This window comes from Carcharodon carcharias, chromosome 2 (assembly GCF_017639515.1).
Source record: "Carcharodon carcharias isolate sCarCar2 chromosome 2, sCarCar2.pri, whole genome shotgun sequence".
NCBI lineage: Eukaryota > Metazoa > Chordata > Chondrichthyes > Lamniformes > Lamnidae > Carcharodon > Carcharodon carcharias.
In genome coordinates, this window is record NC_054468.1 from 129,387,825 (window position 1) to 129,408,868 (window position 21,044).

The following is a 21,044-nucleotide window of genomic DNA, read 5'->3' on the forward strand; positions in this document are numbered from 1 at the left end:
TGTGAGTGTCAAACATGCAGGTGTCTTGTTTAGCAGCTCTGGGCAAATTCAAATTATAGTAATTAGCAATTAGGACAAAAATTTCACACTAAAACCTGACTTTCAAACACTAGCACAGCATTCATCTTGTGCCTGCTTTCATCCTTTCACCAAAATAACCGCCAATACATTTGTATTGTTCATATCCTAAAATCAGATTGTCATTAAATTCAATTATTAGTCTTTATAATAAAGTTACAAGAAAAAAAAACTTTGTTACAGAAACTTAAAGGTGTTAACTAAAGGTGCAATAACAATGAGTTTGTATAGAAAATTAGTTGAGACTGCCATCAGGTGCCTTTCTTCAATTCACATCAAATAAGATGGGCACTAAAGACTATTAGCATGGATTTTAAATGGACAGTATACCAGATCAATAGAGCAGCCAATCAAGGGATTATTAATCCAATTATTCCTAAAAAGGACACAAAAATATCTTCTATTTTGCCTTGTGGAATCAATGAGACTTCTTTAACCCATTCCAATTAAATATTCTTACTTTCATCTTTTTGTGCACAAACCTTATCGGAAAAAGTAATCAATGTTAGTTCATGGCAGTCAGTTCACAATCAGTGGCAAATAAGTTAATCAGTTGTGAACAACACATTTCTGCTATTTTATAAACAAGTACAAGTAACTCTAGTATGACATTTCTTACATGTGATATAAAATGACACTCCACTCTGATTTTGCATTCCCCTTCAGGTATTTATTTGACAATAATTTGTTACTATGTAGAAAAAAATTCTTGGTGAATGCAACAACTGAACACAAGGAAGCCTTGCTAATAAGTAAAAGAGTCCACAGTTACTTAGCTTACTGATGAAGGCAGAGGACGGACAATTTTTACTAATGAAAATTGGGAGAAAATATTGTAAATTCTACTTTCCTCCCGTTTTGCTGCTAGAATTTACCTAATAGTGCTCATCTCCGGGCCTGTGAAGAGAATATTTTGTATAAATATTTCTACCTATAGACAAAGGATCTAAGGTTTGGCTTCATTTTGCTGACAGCTCAATTACGTAGAGTAAAAATGTTAAATTCTGTAAAGCTGGGCTGATGATTAAAGGATATGAATAACTTTCTTCATCATAAATGATCGTGAGAGTTAAACTAAAATTAATCTTAACGATGCTTCCAGTATTTTGATTATTGATATTTTTGGTAAACACAGATCTGAAACACACAGACATGTGGCTTTTGCAAAATCATTTGCAATTCTGCACCATTACGCTATAGTTTGCAAAGACTGCACTGCTGTGTAAGAAAAGACATAACAGTGCAAAGGAAGGTGATCAACAACTCAGTCTCATTTAATCCCTAACATGACAAGATAGTTTCATACCTTTAGGTTCAATTTATCAGCTAGCTGGACGGATCTATGAAGCAGACTGTATCTTTTGCGGATGCATTGAAACATGATGCGTATGCAAAAGAAATGACCTGAAATTGCTTTGTGACATGATTTATGCACGTGAAGCACCTTGGGCTGTTTACTCAGCTAAAGGTGCTATTATGAATGCCAGTAGTAGTTGATGATTGCTAAAAGAAGCATGCATTTGGTCACTACTTAAGAAATGAACAGGGAGCAAAAAGCTCATCACATGCGTGAAAATGATTGGCAATAAAGTTTTCTGAAGGATTGTCACTCACTGTCACCAACTTAGGGGAAACAAATTCCCCGAACTCCCGAGCTTGGAATATTTGATTCACTAATCTCTGTCTATACTATACCTGCAGCTGGAAACCTTCAGACTTCTGGCGATGAGAAGGGTAAAGAATCCTACAGCTAGGGAAGAATGAACGGGTTGAATGTAATAAAGTTCCAGGACCTGCACAATGTGCATCAAAAAACGTTCCCCAAACTGTTATTAAAAATATCAAGATCTATATGTTAGTGTGTGAGTTGATAGAGACGTAACTGTTCAGCTAAGTTTAACAACTTTGCTACTACGCTACCAATCATTACTTCCTCCACTGAAGGGAGGAATTGATAAGTTTTTGATGAAGGTGTGAATCTAAATTTTCGGGAGATAGGGCAAATTGATTTTTTCTCTTAGAATGTTGTGGGTTGTTTGATTTAGAATGCTGTGGATTGTCTCAACTGTCAAAATGTGAACAGAGTTTTCAGAGCAGGTTGTTGGATGTGGATTGCCCTGAAATTCCCTCAGTCAAATAGGAGGAACTTAATACAAATATTTATTTTCTCAGCTTTGTAATTACAGAGCATCTACCTGTCAGGGAAAAGCCTCAAGAAAGAGTTGTGTAATTGTAATAATACAGAATTAATTTAGTATGGCGGAGGTATGAGCTGAATGTCCTCTTCACTTGTTTAGCATGTAATGCTGGGATTATGAATTCTGAAGGCCAAAAATACACTTAGTATGCTTTTGGTTAAGGTAATTTGTATCTTTTGCAAAATTATGAATCCAATCAGTTTGAAATATGTAGTAGTAACCTGAATACTTCAACTTAATTTTAGGCCTTCTTTTAGCTCAAGAAATGGCAAGTTGCAGTTACAGAACACTTTTAATCTAGAAGATATAGCAAAGTGCTTAGCAAAGAAAGGGACAGCTGCCAAACATCAGAAAAGAACTAGATGACTGAAGGCTTGTTAATGGGACCAACTTTCAGAAAGTGGAAGGAAAGATCAGCGAATTTAGGGTTGAGTTGTTTGAGGGCTACTGCTTATACAAAGCCTTACTTCCAAATGAAAATATTTCCTATTGTATTAAACATGAATAAATATTTTAAACATTACTGTGAATTTCCAATTTTAAGACCTTGCTGTAAATTGAAAATAAGTTAATTTGGACTAACCTGTTAAAATTCTTATCCTTAAAACTTTGAGGCTCAGTTATAAACCACCATCTCCTTTTGTCCAGTTTTCCTATAGTGTAAGGTACCAATGAATTTTCTGACAAATTTTACAGAGCTAATAATTTAGCATTACTTTTCTCTATTCCAACCATGCGTTATCAGTATTGTTGAGATCCTCTCAGCTTTGTCTGTCCTACCACTGTTCTTAAACCACATTAAGTGGCCATTTGCAGGATTTCTGTAGAAAATTTTCAGAAACAAATTAGATTAGTTAGCAAAGCCTTGTACCAAACAGTTTTGCTTCAGAAATATATAATTTGAAATTACAAATACAGCCATTGATTCAATTTCCACCACAGCTGAATACAAAGTACAGTCGTCTTGTCGTCACAGTTCTCATCTAGTAAACCAGAAGTCACGGTAAATTATGAAAAGCTAGCAATTGTAGGTTGACATCAGAAACAATGATCAATGACAGCAGCTGGATTGTTGTAAGAAACCAAACTGATTTGCTAATCTCCCTCATGGAGGGGAATCTGCTACCCCAGTTGGTTGGGCCTGCACATGGGCCAGCACTACTTAGTTGACCTAATGCCCTCTGAAGTGACCTTGTTAGCCTATCATTTGCAAAACAATCTTTTAGCAAAAAAAGCACTATTACAAGGGCTCTACATTTCAAGGCGGCCCACCACCACCTTCTCAGGGAATCAAAGGGATGGCCTGTACCAAAGCTGTCTGCTTCCTGAGAACAAAGACAGACAAGCTCAAAGTTGTGACCATTTTAGGAAAAAAAGATTTACGGGCTTAATAGTAATGGAGTTATAGAAACATGATGCTGTACAAACACCATATGAAACAAGTGCTTCAAAAACAAACACTTTCAGATTTTTCAGCTGGATTGGATATTTTAATTTTTTTAGAAAAACAGTTTTCAGGAAAAAACATTACAATTTGGCAGAAGTACTCAGCAAATTCAACTTCATTAGCTTTTAATTTAACAGAACACTCAGAGACTTGATGCACATCACGGGTAACACACAAACAGCAGTTAATTTCGTGCACTTCCATCAAAAGATCAGGGAAATGAAATACAGACCCTACACTGAAAACATGTTTAAGGAAATATATTTCTCAACACATATACTTCATATTTATATATTTTCAAATATGCTGAAAAGAAATCAGTTTCATTAAAGAAATCCTGAAATGCTAATCAAGAGGATAAAGACCCTTGTGTGTGTACAACTCCCCTTTTAGGAGCATTGTGCCTTCATAATTGGGGGAGACAGGACAATCCAGGCAGTAGCCACTTTATAAGAGGTACTCCAGATTTCAGTGAGATACTAGAACAAAAAAGAACTGTAAACAAAAAGGAATGAAATGTCCTCCAAAATAAATGCAAAAAAACTAAATATGAAAAGCTTGGCAACAACTGATAACACACCAGATAAACATTTCTGCACTGAAGATGACCATGGTGATCAACATTTTATATTGAATGCAGGTTAGAATTTCATCATGAAACAAATGCTCGTGAATTTCTAATAGACTATGTTTTAAAAGCATAGCGATTTGCTGTGTTGATCTGGATACAGTGGCTTCTGAGGTCTGTGAACAATAGATTCTACTGCATGAGCAACATAACACAATGGAATTCAATTACATTCCAAGCCCAGGCTTTGTTGTTAAACAACAGCCATTATCTTGAGCCAGCAGCATTCCTTCACAATCTCAGCCTTTAATTTCCCACACAAGACCCAAAATGAACATGTGCAGTGATCATGAATGGGAAAGGCTGCAGACTTCACATACCAAAGCTAAAGCAAAGTGGCATAGGCAAATACATAAAACTACTGTATGTACAAAAACAAAGATAGAAAAAAGTTGTGACCAACTTCTCAGGTACATTCCATTTAATTTTCCAATATGGGCATTCCCAAAGTATTGCACTAAATATCACCTCCGTGTAGCACAAATGCTACAATACAGCAAGGTATGAACAGGAATCAGAATCAGCCCATGCTGGCAGCTGACCTCACTTACGAAAAACTTCTAACTATGTTGATATTTCATGTATTCCATGCACATAAGTGTTTTTCTAAAGGAGCTTCAGTGTCCTATTAATTTGCCAACTACTCACAGTCAGACTCATCCACTTCTTCCTCTCACCTCATAAATAATATTAACCTGCCACTTTTCTCCCCTTTGGTTCCAAGCATATTTCTGCCAGGAAAATAGTTCTTATTGTCAACTGAAATTTGTTCCTTGAACAAGAAAAAATATTTCCATGGTCTCCCAAAGTATTCTGCAGACATAAGTCTGCTAAATGCCATAATTTCATACAAGACCTAGGGAGTAATAAGGTAGGAGTTAGTACATTAAGTATTAAGAGTATTCAAACTGGAGTAAAATCTGGCAACGTAATACTATTAATGAAAGTTAAGATTTTATTTGTATAATGGTTATGTGGACTCAAACCCCAAACTGGTGATTTAAGATTTTTAAAAAAGGTCATTAGTTTAGATAAGTTTAGCATTACTGACAAATATTTATAGTAAATGGGGAGACATACATAAACTTGCATTAACAAAAGTAACAAATCTAATTACAATACTTTCCGTATGAGTAATGTTACAGGCAGCATCTGGCATGAAATGGATCCATATCAACTAAATTATCAGCTAAGGACAAAATCAGATCAAAAAATGTTATTCATTCAACCAGCTCTGGACACATACTGACATCCTCCAATATTCACCAGACAAAAATTAACATCAACCAATTATTGTTGGAGATAAACTGACATCATCCAATCATCACCGGTCAGAAATCAACATTGACTAGTGTTGGATGCAAACCGACATCATCCAAACACTGCTGGACATAAGCCAACATCATCCAACCAGCACGGCCACAATCTGACATCATCCAATTAGCACCAGACACAAACTGACAGCATCCAACCAGCGGACATACACCAATATCCAACTAGCATTAGACAAACAAGCATCATCCAATAACAATTGGATCCAAACCTGTATCTTCCAATCAGCGTCAGATGCAAACCAGTATTATCCAACCAGCACTGAACGCAAACAAATAAGGTGCAAATTAATTTCTTGGGCCAGGAATGGATCATTGTTTGGATTCTCATGTCAATACTCTGCTATACGTATTTATCCTCTTGTTTTGCATTTGTTGGCATCTGGAGTGAATGCAGTATACATTTATAGCTCCATGGGTGAAACACTGGCAGAGACAATAGCACAAAACATTTGGCATGTGAAATAACACAGAAAACCCAGCACTGCCCCATGTGTCCCTTGTTCCCTGCTCAGGTCCCACACTGTGCATCAACCCACAGTTACAGTAGAAAACACCTTCATGTTGCAAGTTTTCAGTTTCCTCCTCAGTTTAAAGCAATGTGACTGAGGGAAAGTTTATGAGTTGTGCTAGGAAACAGCAGTACTCAAAGATGAACCTCCTGTCCTGCAGAAATAAATGAAGAGGGAGAATCATCTGTGGATAACCTCCTTCCAGCTTAAGTAGTTTGGTAATGTGCAGCAAGGTTATCAGAACTGGTACCACTTCTTGTCTTTGCACTTTAGCATCATCTGGAAAGAAATGACAAAAATATTACTTCCAAAGTACAGACTGAAAGGAGTTTCATATCTTCTGAGGTGTACTCATAACTATCTCAGGATCAATATAGTAAAATATTTGGACAAACAGATTTACTTTTGACCAGGGTTTCAAAGAATGGGTTCAATTAGAAAAAATTGATCTGGTTGTGCCAGTTTGAAAGGGCAGTATAGCTATGAACTGTACAGAAAGGTATTGAGCAGCAAAGCTTCCTCTACACCCGTCACTTTTTCCTAGCTTTTCCTTGCTATTATGAGATGTCTGTTGACTGCTCCAAAAACCTCAGAGACAGTTGTGAACAGAAGGGCAGGACACAAAAGGCAAGGTTACGGGTCTTTTGTGACAAAAGATAGTTTTCCTATGGTGCCAAGTGAACTGCAATAGCCCTGTCGAGTTTCTTGTGATAATTCAATGATCTCCTAATGAGTTTTACAAAACTATTTGGGGAATGATCCAATCTAATAGAAAACAAGCAACAAAAGAGCAATTGAAAATAATGCCATGGATTCTTTTATGTTCACCAGAGATGAAAGATGGGGCCTTGCTTACCATCTCGTCTGAAAGATAGATTTCTGACAGTGCAGTGCTCCCTTAATATGGCACTAAAGTGTCAGCCTGGATTGTGCACGCAGGTCTTTGAAGTGGGACTTGAATCCACAACCTTTTGGCTAAGAGAAAAGTGTGCCCACCACTAGGTCATGGCTATTTTGACTCTGAAAAATACTGACCTGGCTAATCTATCCCTTACCTCACTGCTACAATTGCATGCTCTTGTGAACAATTAATTTTTCTATTTACTGTATTAAGTTAGCATGCACATACAGCAGGTGATTAGGAAGGCAAGTGGAATGTTGGCATTTATTGCAAGAAGAAACAAACATAAAAGTAGGGAAATGTTCTTACAACTGTACAGGGCTGGAGTGAGGCCACATCTGAAGTACTGTGTACAGTTTTGATCTCTTTACTTAAAGGAGACAACTGCATTAGCAGCAGTGCGAAAGATTCACTTGACTGAATCCTGGAATGAAGGGGTTAGCTTATGAGAAAAGGTTGAGCAGGTTGGGCCTATACCCATTGGAGCTTAGAAGAATAAGAAGTGATCTCACTGAAACATATAAAGATCCTGAGGAGGCTTGACAGGGTGGATGCTGAGAGGATGTTTCCTCTTGTGGGGGCATCTAAAACTAGGAAACAAAGTTTAAAAATCAGTGGTATCCCATTTAAGACTGAGAAAAGGAGAAATTACTTTTCTCAGAGGGTTGTTAGTCTGTGGAATTCTCTTCCCCGGAGGGCAGTGGAGGCTAGGTCATTGAATATATTCAAAGCTGAATTAGATAGATTTTTGATCAACAAGGAATTAAGAGTTATGGGGGCAGATAGGAAAGTGGAGTTGAGGCCACAATCAGATCAGCCATGATCTTATATAATAGTGGAGCAGGCCTGAGGGACCGAATGGCGTCCTGCTGCTCCTAATTCTTGTTTACTGGTTTATTTCAGCAAAAATATTACAAAATCTTAAAAGGATAGACCTTACACTTCCAGGGCACCATACACACCATGAGGAATAAGACAGCCAAATTACACACAGAAATGCCTCACAAACAATAACGAGCAGCTGATCAATTTGCTTCTGGTGCTGTTGATTGAGAGGAGAATAATCGGCCAGCACACTGTAGAACTCACTTGCTTTTCTTCAGTGCCTTAGGAGGACATTTTACATTCAGGGCAGACGGGACCTCCCTTTAGCAGCTCATCATGAAGGTGCTCCTCCTAAAATGTAGCATGTCTTCAGTACTTAAGTGCTGGCCTTGATTTTGGCCTAAGGCCTAGAGTGGGGCTTCAGCCCACAATCTTTAGAGGCAATACTGCTAACTGTTGAGCCAAACCCATTCTAGTGTTGGTCAGAATGCTCAGATCTCCCAATTTTATGAAAAGGAGGAAAGACTCAAGGCTTTAAGAAAACAGCTATCACATCTTTCAGGTAGCTCAAAAAGCTTCAAATATAATTGACTGCATTGTGGTTGCTGCTGTTTTGGTGGAAAAAACAAGTACTTGTTCTTAAACTGTTTAAATAATAGGTACAAATTACAAAATTTTGATATACATATTTAAAAGAAAGTTTGAATGTAAATAGCACAAGGTTCTGCACAATTCTTATTTATTTGGCTGGAAACTACATTCTGTAGGAAGATGTTGATCTACCAGCAGGCTTTGCTGGATTTCAGAGATTGGCTTAAAACTGATGTTTTTGTCACTAAGGCACAACTTCAGCTGCAGCTCCTTCAGGCTTTGGTGGAAAGACCTGGAACCTCCTCCGGGTCATCCTGTCAACTGATAGCAGATGACACTACGTTCCAACAATCAATGTGACAGGTACTGAAGTTACAAAATTACAGAAACCCAAAATTCTACTCTGATGACGACACAAACAATGAAGAAATCGTCTAAAGTCCTTAGTTCTGGTCCCATAGTAGGAGGTGGTCAGAGTGAAATCCTTATATATTCCATTTTCAGTGCAACAGATGCAGGACATAAAAGGAAAAGGAAAACATAGAGCATGGTGACCTCAATTCCCAGTTCATTAAGATAACTAATTCCCCATGACTAGGTCAGAGATACAAACAAAGCGGTTTCATCTAACAGCAGTTTTACCTTCAACCATAGGCAACAGCACAAAAAGGGGAGCAACATCAGCTCAGGAAATATTGAGCTTGTTGGAACTTAGGGCTGCGGGTGGGAAATCAAACTGCCAAGCCACTTTCATGAAACAGGTGGTCACTAAATTTTCCTCCAAAGTTCCCTCAGATATATGGTTGCTGCATGGCTTTTCATAAAGCAGGTATATTGTGCATTTATGTTATTTAGCTTTTGAATGTTCCACCAATTATTATGTGGGGGGACAGGAGGCCAGTTAAGATAACCTGGTGCGCTTGTGGGAGAAAATGTGAAACAATGATTGAAAGGGCAACTTGTTCCTTGTGAAAGGCAGAAATAAAGAACTTGCATTTATATAGCGCCAAGTACCTTTAGTCCTTGTTACATGTTATGGTTGTAAGCTAAGGACGCCAGAAGTTAGAGATAGCCACTTGCTATAAGCAGATCAGATCACTGCCCAGTCCTTACCTCGTGAGCATGTTTAGAGAAAGTGTCAGCACTGTACATCATGGCCGCTGTTCGTTCTTCCAGCTCACTCAGTTTCTGCCCTCTTTCGTCAAGTGCTATCCTGGCTCGTGCCAGCTCGCCTGCAACACCAGATGCCGCTCCTTTGACACCTTCAATTCCACCAGTCCCTGGGATATGCTGGGCCAGGCTCCTTGAGGGTTTTCCTGCTGCAGATTCGCCAACTGGTATAAAGGAAAAATAGATATTTAGTACAGAGGCAAAATGGAGAATACAATTTTTCAAAATAATAAACATTTAGAAGTTAAATTGTAATATGGTGTGAAGCATATATCTAGTTTTTAAATTTAAATACCAGAAATATTTTATTTCTAGTAAATTGTGGGGATTGTTGGTCCATTTCTAATGTCCACGATGTGTGAGCTGGTGTGACTGGATGCCTTTCTTCTTTGCTCCATCAATGTTCCTCAACCCTGACTTTAGAAAACCAATGGATCACTACAAAGAGTAACATTTCCAGTTGACACTTCAGTCAACATATAGGACATCACTGAAGGAAACAATGTATTATCAAATTGTAGACAGTTTTGTACTTTGGATGCCTATGTCAAAGAAATTAGGTTGATACTGCCAATAATATAGGATCATATGAAACTGGAGCAGGAGTATGCCATTAGGCCCATCGAGCCTGCTCCACCATACAAAATGGTTGATCAGATTGTGGCATTAACAGTACTTTCTTGTTTGTACCCCATCACTCTTGACTCCCTTGTCAATCAAAAATCTGTCTAACTGTCTAACATATATTCAATGACCCAGCCTCCATTGCGCTCTGTTGAAGAGAATTCCAAAGACTAATGACCTTCAGAGAAGAGGTTACTCCTCATCTATCATAAGTGGGAGACCCCTCATCTTTAAACTATGCCTCCTACTTCTAGTTTCCCCAACAAGAGTAAACATCACCTTAGCATGTACCCTGTCAAGCCCCATCAGAATCTTATATGTACAATGAGATCACCCCCTCATCCTTCTACACTCCAATGAGTATAGGTCCAATCCACTCAGCCTTTCCTCATTAGCCAACCCCTTCATCCCAGGAATCAACCTATTTTTGGTTACCAATTTTGGACCCTTGAAGCTGAGAAGATGGAGGGGGAAAAAAATAGCAGTCTTGAACGGATAGAGTCCATGGCCCAAATGAGAAATGGCAACATTGCCACACAAATATTTCTAGCCAATACACCATCTGTTTGGACTGAACTGGAGTAGTCAGCATTCAGATCCAAGAACAAAGCTAGAGTCATCGCAAGGCTGTTTAAATAGAAATCTGAGATGCAAGTTAATTGAAATATCAGAAGAATGAAGAAAGTTCCAGTGGTGAGGGAAGCCTGTTCTGGGTCCCCTATAGCTCAAACTATTCATAAACAATGAATAGTATAAAATGTGGTGTCGATAAGTGTTCAAGGGATTGTTGGTGTTCCAGATTTGAATCATTTATTGCTTGGTTTTGCCAACTCCCAAGTTCTGCCCATTACAAATTGCAACGCATCCAAACCTAGCAACCTACATCCTCATCTTATTGTGCCCTTCAACTTTCATTGACTTTCTGTCCCAAGCAAACCCCTGTCCTCTATGACTTTATAACTTATCTTACCTCCTCCATCCCTATACTCGCGCTCCAATCATCATAATGACTATACTTATAAAGGTCTTTATTTGCTGTGAAGGACTTTGAAACAACATGAGATTATGAAAGCCTCTACATAAATGCAACTTGTTCTACTTCTGGCCATGTTTGTGTTTCCCTTTGTTTTGCTCCACCCTCAGTCACAGAGCTTTCAGCTGCCTTTGCCAAACTTCATTAGAATACCTTACTTAAAATTTTCTGCTTTTCTTCTTTGAAAGCCTGCTCAAAACTTATCACTTCAATTTCCCTTTCCATCAAAATACTAGTCTCATCCACTGCGGTGTGCAGTTATCCCTCTGTGAAATACTTTGTTTGCAACGTTAGTGCCATGCTTGAGCCCAAGATGAGTTTGAGAGTACAAATCCATGCCATCACCAAAGTTGTCTATTTCCACTTCCATAACATCACCCAACTAGACCCTTGCCTCAGCTCATCTGCTGCTGAAACCCTCATCCATGGCTTTGTTAACTCTACATTGTATTATTACATTGCACTCTTGGCCAGCCTTCATATTCCACACTCCATAAACTTAAGGTAATGCAAAATGCTCCTGCCCTGGCCTGCACCAAGTCCCAATCGCCCAAACTCAAAAACTCACCCGAGATCAAAACCTTACAAAACCTCATCCCCTCCTTGTAACTTTCTCTACCCTGCAATCTTCCGAAACATCCACGTACCTTCAATCGTGCCCTCGTGCGCATCCATGACCTTAACCATTCCACCACTGGTGGCTGCGTCTTCAGTTGCCATGGTCTAAGCTCTGGAATTCCTTCCCTAAAACTCCTTGCCCCTCTAATGCTCTTTTCTCCTTTGTCCTGGCCAGAAGATGGGAAGGAAAATATATATCTATATCAACCTGGCTACTCTATAAAAGTATATATATTTTTAAATGGACAAAAGCTTTTCCCCAACTAGCCATGACTCATATCAGAGGAATTTCTAACCTTCAGAAACCAGCTGGGACCTTGTTATCTTTAAAGAGGCGCTAATGCCCCTGTGGCTGCAGAAAATCAAACTGCAAAGAAATGCACCAACACCCTTTATATGCCTAAGGCAGAGCTCCAGCCAACAGAGGTGATATGTCTGCAAGTACAAAGGGACCCTGACTCCTCTATTAAAACCCCTCAAGATTCCAGACCTGGGAAAATACATTCTTTGCCCAACATAAAAGCAAAATACTGAGGATGCTGGAAATCTGAAAGAAAAACAAAAACAAAAAATGCTGGAAAGAGCTTTGAAGAAGGGTCAAATGGATTTGAAACGTCAAATCTGCTTTTCTCTCCACAGATCCTATCAGATCTGCTGAGTTTTTCCAGCATTTTCTGTTTTTCTTTTGTCCAACACCTAGTAGATGTGGGAGGTATGGCACATGACCCCCCCCCCCCCACAAGCTTTTGGTCATCTGCTGTAACATCGCCTCAGTGCCAAATATTGTTTGACGAAACAAAAATTGTGATGTACCTTGGGATGCATTAAAGGCGCTGCACAGATGCAAGGTGTTGTTTCTTTAGGGCAATAGATTACGTTAAATGTGTTGAAGGGCAAAGTCTTGTCCCTAAATCAGAAGTAGTCACCCATATTCCACATTAATTCTATTATCCTTGACCTCTTGAACTGTCATAATTTCCTTTGAATTCTCATCATTTCTCTATCACCCTGTCCTAATTGTTGCCCTCCTATACACAATCTTCCATGCCTCCCCCACTTCTCTAAATTTGCAATCTTGCACTCTGGTCATGTTTGCACTTCCCTTCATTCTACTTCACCCTCATTCATAGATCTGAGAACCTAGCTCTGCGTTCTGCTGGAGTTGATTTCACAAATCACAAGGGGAGCCAATATTCCATAGGGATATTGTTATGTCTAATAGTCTTTTTGGGCCTTCATTTGCTTTGTCTTTACGCGATAAAACTTCTGCATTGAAGCAGCCTAGGAACAGGCATTTTTCTCACCAGCATTTTTCCTGCTTGCAAATAAAAATGAGAAAGATCATAAACAATCCAGCTAAGGACACAGCTTTAAGGACTGAAGTCATCCTATCATTATCCTGTTGTACTTACATAGCTCTTCTCTGTCTAGTGACTGGGCACCTCCACCAAACAAGCCTTTAAAAAACCCTCTGTTTGGAGCTTCTGGTGTTTCCACAGGAGTAAACAGTTCTCCTAGCATTTCCTGGAATAAAGTCAAATGTTTTTCACTTAGAACCTTTTTACAAAAACTGAGGACATTCAGTTGAACAAAACATTGCATTGCTAACTATAGTCACCTGTTGAAAACACTCCATAGGGAAAAAGATCCTTCAATTCATGTTTGCAGTATGAGTTTATCCCCAGCCTTCTCCAGCCATGTGCTCCACCACCCCCTCCAAACAACTGTACAAAGTCATATTTTGAAGTGAACCTTTAGTGTTTTGAGTGGAGAAAGCAAGCTTTGAGCTGTCTGAATGTTATTAGTGCAATGCAAAGTTTGGATAAATCCCTGAACAGTAAAACAATGTCACACACATTACATGCCAGTGGGTGAAAGGTGGTCATTACACCTGTGAAATACACACAATCACTGATTTAAGCCTTTTGTGCAGAGGCTTTACTAGAGAGCAGCGAGATGAATTTCCTACTTTTCCAATCAGCTGCCATCTCAGCAGGGGTCAGGTGAGACCCCAAGCCGTGTATCTGGGTTTTCCATTGAGATACAGTAGCCGGAAAGAAATAACCACCCACCCCCCGCCCCAAGGAAATTCGAGGCAGAGTGATGTTGTCAAAATTTTCCACTGCCTTGAGCTGACCCATCCAAGAGCCATCCGATTAAATCTGATCACAGTAGACATGACTAATGCACTGCAGTTGGCAGTTCAAGGTATCTACCAAAGGGAAGGATTTGTGGCATTCAACAGATGATGGTACTGACTGCTGGTCATGAAGCTCAGGATGATTTAATTCTAAGGAGTCCTGAATAGACTATGATCCAAGGTAACATCAGTGGAACAATTAAAACTTGATAAATCAGTCCTAGGATTAGGAAGAATTGAAAGCCTGAATCAGTAAAGCACTTCCTTGGAATGAGGACACCATGGCAAAGGAAAACAACAGTAGACAAGATTTACCTAAATGTAAAGCCTTGAAATATCAGAGTGGCAGCAATTAATCTGAATTGCTGCAGCTTAAACTGAAACATGCAATTTCTGCACATTTTTATGGGGACTGAGCCAAAAGCCATCTCTCCTGCTAGATGCTGATGTCACCAGAGAACCTTGGCTTTTGTATGCAACAACAACAGCAACTTGTAGTTATATAGCACCTTTAACATAGTAAAAAGAATCAAAGCATAGTCAGTCAAAAAATTGACAGAGGAGTCAAGGAGATATTAGGACAAAAAATAAATCAAAGTGACTTTATCTGAATATGCGGAGCATCCACAGTAAGACAGATGAACTAGTGGCACAAATAGACAAATGGTTCGATCTGATCTTCGTTACAGAGACATGGTTACAAGGTGACCAAGATTGGGAAATATATATTCCAAGATACAAAACATTTCAAAAGGACAGGCAGAATAGAAAAGGAGTACAACCCCTGATAATAATGAACCACATATTAGTGAGAAAGGACCTTGGCTCAGAAAGTCAGGAAGTAGAATCAGTGTAGGTGGAGATTAGGAAAGCAAGGGTCAGAAAATCCTGTTGGGAGTAGTTTATAGGCCCCCTGACAGTAGATATACCTTTGGGCAGAGCACTGAACAATAAATTATTGGAACCTGTAACAAAGGCAATGTGATAGCTGTGGGAAACTGTAATCCTCATATAGACTAGGCCAATCAAATTGGCAAAAATGGTCTGGAAGATGAGTTTCAGAATGCTTTTATGACAGTTTCTTGGAGCAATATGCTGTGGAACCAACTAGAGATAAACTATTTTAGGTCTAATATTGTGCAATGAGGCAGGGTCAATGAGTATTATCATAGGAAAATATCCACTGGGAAATAGTCATCATAATCCAATTGAATTCCACATTAAGTTTGAAAACAACATACTCCAAACACAATCAAGAATCTTAAACTTAAACAAAGTCAATTATATAGGTATGAGGGGAGAGCTGGCTAAGGTTAATTGGGTAGATAAATTGAAAGACACAGTGATAAATATACATTGGGAAACATTTAGAAAACAAGTCAAAATATTCAACAAAAATACATTTAATTGAAAACCAAAAACTCAGTGAGAAAGATCCATCCATGCCATACTGAGGAGGTTAAAGGTAGTATTAGATTAAAAGTGGAGGCTTAAAATGTTGCAAAGAATAGTAGTAAGTGTGAGGACTGGGAGTTTATTTTAGAAACTAAAGTGCCACCAAAATGTTGATTAAAAAGGGAAAAATAGAATGAGAGAGTAAACTAGCCAGGAATATAAAACCAGATAAAATTTTTTACAAGTATATAAAAAGGAAGAGCGTATTTAAAGTAAATGCTCGTCCCTTAGAAGCAGAGAGGTGAGAAATTATCACGGGGAATGAAGAAATGGCAGAGATACTGAAGAAATATTTTGTGTCCCTGTATTCATAATAGAAAATACAAGTTAGATAGCAGAAATAGCGGGTAACCTTGGGGCTAATAAGAATGAGGAAATTAAGGTAATTAATTTCAGAGAAAAAAGTACTCCAGAGACTAAAGAGACTAAAATTTGACAAATCCCCAGGACATGATGCCCTACATCCTAGGGTTCTGAAAGAGATAGAGAGAGATGCTGGCTACGATTTTCCAAAATTCCCTAGATTCTAGAATGGTGTCAGCCAATTGGAAATTAGCAACTGTAAAACCAGTATTCAAGAAAGCAGGGAGAGAGAGAGAGAGCTGGGAACTAAAGGTCAGTTAGTCTGATATCAATAATCCAGAAAGTGCTGGAATCTATTATTAAGACTTAACAATGCGCTTAGAAAAGCCTATTATGATTAGGACAAATAAAAATGGTCTTACAAAAGGGGAATCCTCTTTGACAAATTTATTAGAGTTTTTTGAGGGTATAACTAGGAGGGTACATAAAGGGGAATCAGTAGGCATAGTATCCTTGAATTTCCAAAAGGCATTCAATATGGTTCTACACAAAAGATTAATACACAAGACAAAGGGGGAGCTGGGGTTGGTATATTAGCATGGATAGAGAATTAGTTAATGTATTAATTTCAATAATCATATACTGAGAAAAGGCTGAATCTGAAGCCAGTCTTTTCTTTAAGCTATGTTTATTTCCAAGACAGCCGAGTAATGACGAATATTCCTCTTGTTACCCCCAACACCAAGTGAACTGGTTTTTATACTTTTGCAATGATTCCCTAATCTTTTCCCAATTGGGGCAGCTGCTCTTAATTATCAACTTAAAGCATGCACTCTATTGCAGCATGATTCCAACATTAACAAAAGGACTGGAAACAGAGAGTAGGGATAAGTGGGGCATTTTCAAGTTGGCAAGCTGTGACTGTGGAGTGCTGCAAAGATAAGTGCTGAGGCCTCAACTATTTACAATCTATATTAATGACTTAGATGAAGAGTCAGAAAACAATGTATCTAAGTTTGCTGACAGTACAAAGCTAGGTGGGAATGCAAGTTGCGAAGCGGACACAAAGAGATTGCAGAGATATACAGATCAGTTAACTAAGTGGACAACAGGATGGCAGATGGAGTATTACGTGGAAAGTGAGGTTATTCACTTTGGTCATAAGAATCGAAAAGCAGAATATTTTTTAAAAGGAGTGAAAATGTTGATGTTCAGAAAGAGACTTGGGTGTACTGGTGCAAGGAAAGCAAAAAGTTAGCATCAGGTAATGCAAGCAAATGGGAAGGCAATTGTTATCTTGGCCTTTTTGCACGGGAGTTGGAGTACAAGAACAAAAATGTCTTGCTACAATTGTACAGAGCTTTGGTGTGACCACACCTGGAATACTGTGTGCAATTTTGGTCTCCATATTTAAGGAAGGATTATACTGGTATTAGAAGCAGTACAGCAAAGGTTCACTAGGTTGGTCTTTTGGATGAGAGGGCTGTCCTATGATGAGAGGCTAAGTAAGTTAGGTCTGCATTCTCTGGAGTTTAGAAGAATGAGAGGTGATCCCATTAAAACATTTAAGATTGTGAAGGGGCTTGATAGGGTTGATACTGAGATGTTGTTTCCCTTGGCTGGGGAATCCAGAACAAAACGGCAGAGTTTCAGCATAAGGGACTGATCATTTGGTACTGAGATGAGGAGAAGTTTCTTCTAAACAGTCATTTGGTAGTACAGAACTTGAGAAATGCTGAAAAAAGACATTTTGCTTAAGCTTTTCATCTTGCACTCATCAGGACAATTTCAAGAATGCCAATATCAGGGGAAGCAACAATTTTACACTGTTTGAGAAAAGAGTGCTGATTGGTTGGCAAGTGGACTCAGTGGTAGAGACGTTGCCATGGCGAATGCACCAGTTAATGGTGACTGACAGTTAACTGCCAATCATTGTTTGAAATTTAAACTAGGCAGCTTGACTCTGATTGGTCAAGGCATTGCCCTGAGGAATGAACCATCAAGTAGCTATCACTTATTTCGTTTAGCTGAAACAAGTGCAATGTGTGTACATGTTCTTTCTGTCTGCAAAGAACAGGGCCCTGTGTATTAATATATGTAGCTTCTGGTACATGCAAATATGTGTCACACTGCGAGCCTGACTGACAATCTTAAATTGGTTGTTAGCATAATTTTTAGCACACTGAGGATTATACAGCAAATGTTGTCCAATCGTGGAATCACATCTAATGTTGGACATTGTTTTGAGTTTTGCAAGCATGGGCTGGTTGGGCACAGTCTGTACCTTGCCCATTGTGAATAGCAGAAGAGACATGCTGTAGAGACGATCTGCCAGTCTTTAGGACATATGGCCTACACGCCTAGCATCACACTGGCACTGATAGATCATAGATCTCATTACTCATTTGTGTGATAGGCAGAATGTCTTTTTGGCTTTAAGGCTGAGAAGACTAATTTTTGATCCCTCAGGGAATCGAAGAATATGGGGAGCAGGTAGGGAAGTGGAGCTGAAACCCAAGATCAGCCATGATCATACTGAACGCTGGAGCAGGCTAGAAGGGTCATATGGTCATCTTCTGCTCCTATTTCTTATAATCTTACATTAAATAAGCAAAAGCTTGGTCAATGAGATAGATTTTAAGGAGCATCTTATGGGGTGGAGATATAGAGAGAGGGTGAGGTTTGGGGAATGAATTCCAGGTCTTAGGGCCCAGGTAGTTGAAGGCACAACTACCAATGGTGCGGTGAAGTAAATCAGAAATGCACAAGGGGACAGGGATGGAGTTTTTTAAGACAAAAAGTCAAGTGCAGAGCTAACCACAGCTTGCTGACTGAGGGGTGCTTCAGCATGTATTGGGGTATGGGAGATACCATTGGCACCAGTCACAAGCAGCCTCTATTTTATGAAATGTCTCTCCTCACATCACAGTGCCTGATCATATCCTGTTATTAGGCCAGCCAATATACAAGAGAAAACGCATTGCTGTTGTGCAGGTGAGTGGTAGAAATAGAAAAATAAACTAACTTATTTGTGAACCTGGAACAAGCCAATAGGTAGGGTGGTTATAACACTTGCATAGTGAATGTCAGAATAACGCCTGTGTCCAGTAAGTCTCGGATTACTTTGATATAGATGACATGCAAATAAAGAAACATCACTGAGAACAGACACTCGAATGTAAAGGCTGGCTTCTGCAATACCATTTTCACTGCATGGAAATGCAACAAAATTCAATGATCCTCACCTGCAAATTCTCACATGTTCCCTGACTGTAAGTGATGCGCTGGATCTCAGTAGGGGAAACCAGATATAGAGCCTGCCCGTTGTTGGTGAAACAGAAAGTACGAGCTATTCTCATGTCCGTCAGTGGCAAATAATTGACATCCAGCAGTGGCCTAAGGCTTGGCAAGCTTCAAAATAAAATCAGAATATGGTTAAAATAATGTGTTCTATTATAATGCTCTTAGTGTATTATATGTAAAAATAATCCCCTGAAGGTACACCAGCTGTATACAAATCACCTATACAGATATACTGTACTATGTACATGTTCCCTATTCCAACTATCCCACATACACTGTTCTATTAAACACCTTACTACTTGTTTGAAATATATTGTGCTTTATCAGACCTTTATTTTTTTATCTTTATTTAGACCTTTATCAGAAGGCATGTTCCTGACCTGTCTACCCAGCAGGCACTGAGAGTTATGGTTAGAAAACCTTGGCCAAAAGTTATGCAATGGCCATATCTGATTAATGATGCTTAAAGAAAGGGCTTTCTTATTTTCCACTATGGACTTTATCACTGTGACCTCAATTATAGTTCGATGAGTGACAATCATTCAAAATACACGATTTCAAATATGATGCTGGAGGCCTTGAATTAGAATAGTGGCAACATAGTACTGATTATAGAAGGCCATTCAGCCCACGACATCTGTGCTGGCTATTTGAAAGAGCTTTCCAATTTGTCCCCGAACTGATGGAAGTTCATCGACATGAAACGTTAATTATGTCCCCTGTCCACAGCCTGACCTCTGACTGTATCCAGCATTTTTATTTTATATAGAATAGTATTCCATGGAGTTAAATTCATGAAAAAAAACTTCCCATCAATACTATCAGAATCGCTACATAGTTCACACATTATTTAATGTACATTTATATAGCACCTTTTGCATCCTCAGGACTTCCCAAGGTACACTAGTACTGCCAAATCCCTTAGTGCTTCAGACCCTAAATCGTCCCACTGTTACCAACTTTCAGGCTGAGTGCAGGCAAGTCCCAGGATCCAAAATGTTCCCATTACAACCACATAAGATACACAGCAAACTAAATTTTATATTCCATCCATCCCAGATTCCACTCCTGTATTACTGCTGTATCTCAAAACCACACCCCTGAAATTAATCCACCATCCCACCTATTGATGGGTTTCCAAAGACAAGTAGAAGAAAAATTAAATATACAAATAAAGGAACATCCTTGAGGGCCAATCTCAACATAAAGCAACTCTAGGCGATTATGTTTAATAGAATATTAGCAGCTTTCTGGTGGTATTGCTTGGTGAATCGGACAGTGGGTGCTTGGGTGTTATGGCATGTAACCTACAAAACATTATCAGGCTGACTGGTTTATGGGAATTTATGGGATGAGAACAGAGTTGCAGCCGAAAACCTAGCACCAGCACAGGTATGATGGACTTTGGTTGTTCTGGGCTGTATTTTCCATGAATTTTCCCTTCTGTAAATGTTGGGAGTAGAATGAGAATGGGAAGGCTTCTGTGACATTGGAGCCACTTGTGTGTGCATTTGTGGAAATGTAATCTGTATTTATAAAACAATTTTTAGTCTTCAGGATGTCCCAAAGTGTTTCACCACCAAAACAGTACTTTTGAAACGCAGTTGTTTTATAAGAAACAAAATGGCCAATTTGCGCACATTCAAGTCCTGCAAACAGCAATTCAGAAAAAATTCTTTCATGTGAAAACTGCTGACAAGGCCAGCATTTGTGCTCAAATACTCATTTTTAATTGCCCTTGAGAAGGTGGTGGTGAGCTACTTTTTTGAACTCTCTCGGTACATCCAGAGTGCTGGAAGGGAGTCCCAGCGACAGTAAAGGAACGGCAACATAGTTCCAAATCAGGATGGTGAGAGACTTAAGAGGGGAACTTGCAGTTGGTTGTGT

At 39.0% G+C, this 21,044-nt stretch overlaps 1 protein-coding gene across 3 annotated transcripts in view; it reads right to left on the bottom strand.

Annotated features, from left to right (window-relative positions):
- Nucleotides 1-3,744: 3,744 nt before the first annotated feature.
- stxbp5a (syntaxin binding protein 5a (tomosyn)) overlaps nucleotides 3,745-21,044 on the bottom strand; it is a 196,983-nt gene continuing 179,683 nt past the window's right edge. For all 3 annotated transcript variants that reach the window (XM_041211848.1, XM_041211840.1, XM_041211832.1), the window contains 4 exons: nucleotides 19,100-19,265; nucleotides 13,369-13,480; nucleotides 9,625-9,845; nucleotides 3,745-6,473 (listed from right to left, as the gene is read on the bottom strand). In XM_041211848.1, the coding sequence (XP_041067782.1) occupies nucleotides 6,432-6,473; nucleotides 9,625-9,845; nucleotides 13,369-13,480; nucleotides 19,100-19,265 (541 nt within the window). In that variant the 3' untranslated portion in view covers nucleotides 3,745-6,431. The remainder of the gene's footprint in view (nucleotides 6,474-9,624; nucleotides 9,846-13,368; nucleotides 13,481-19,099; nucleotides 19,266-21,044) is intronic.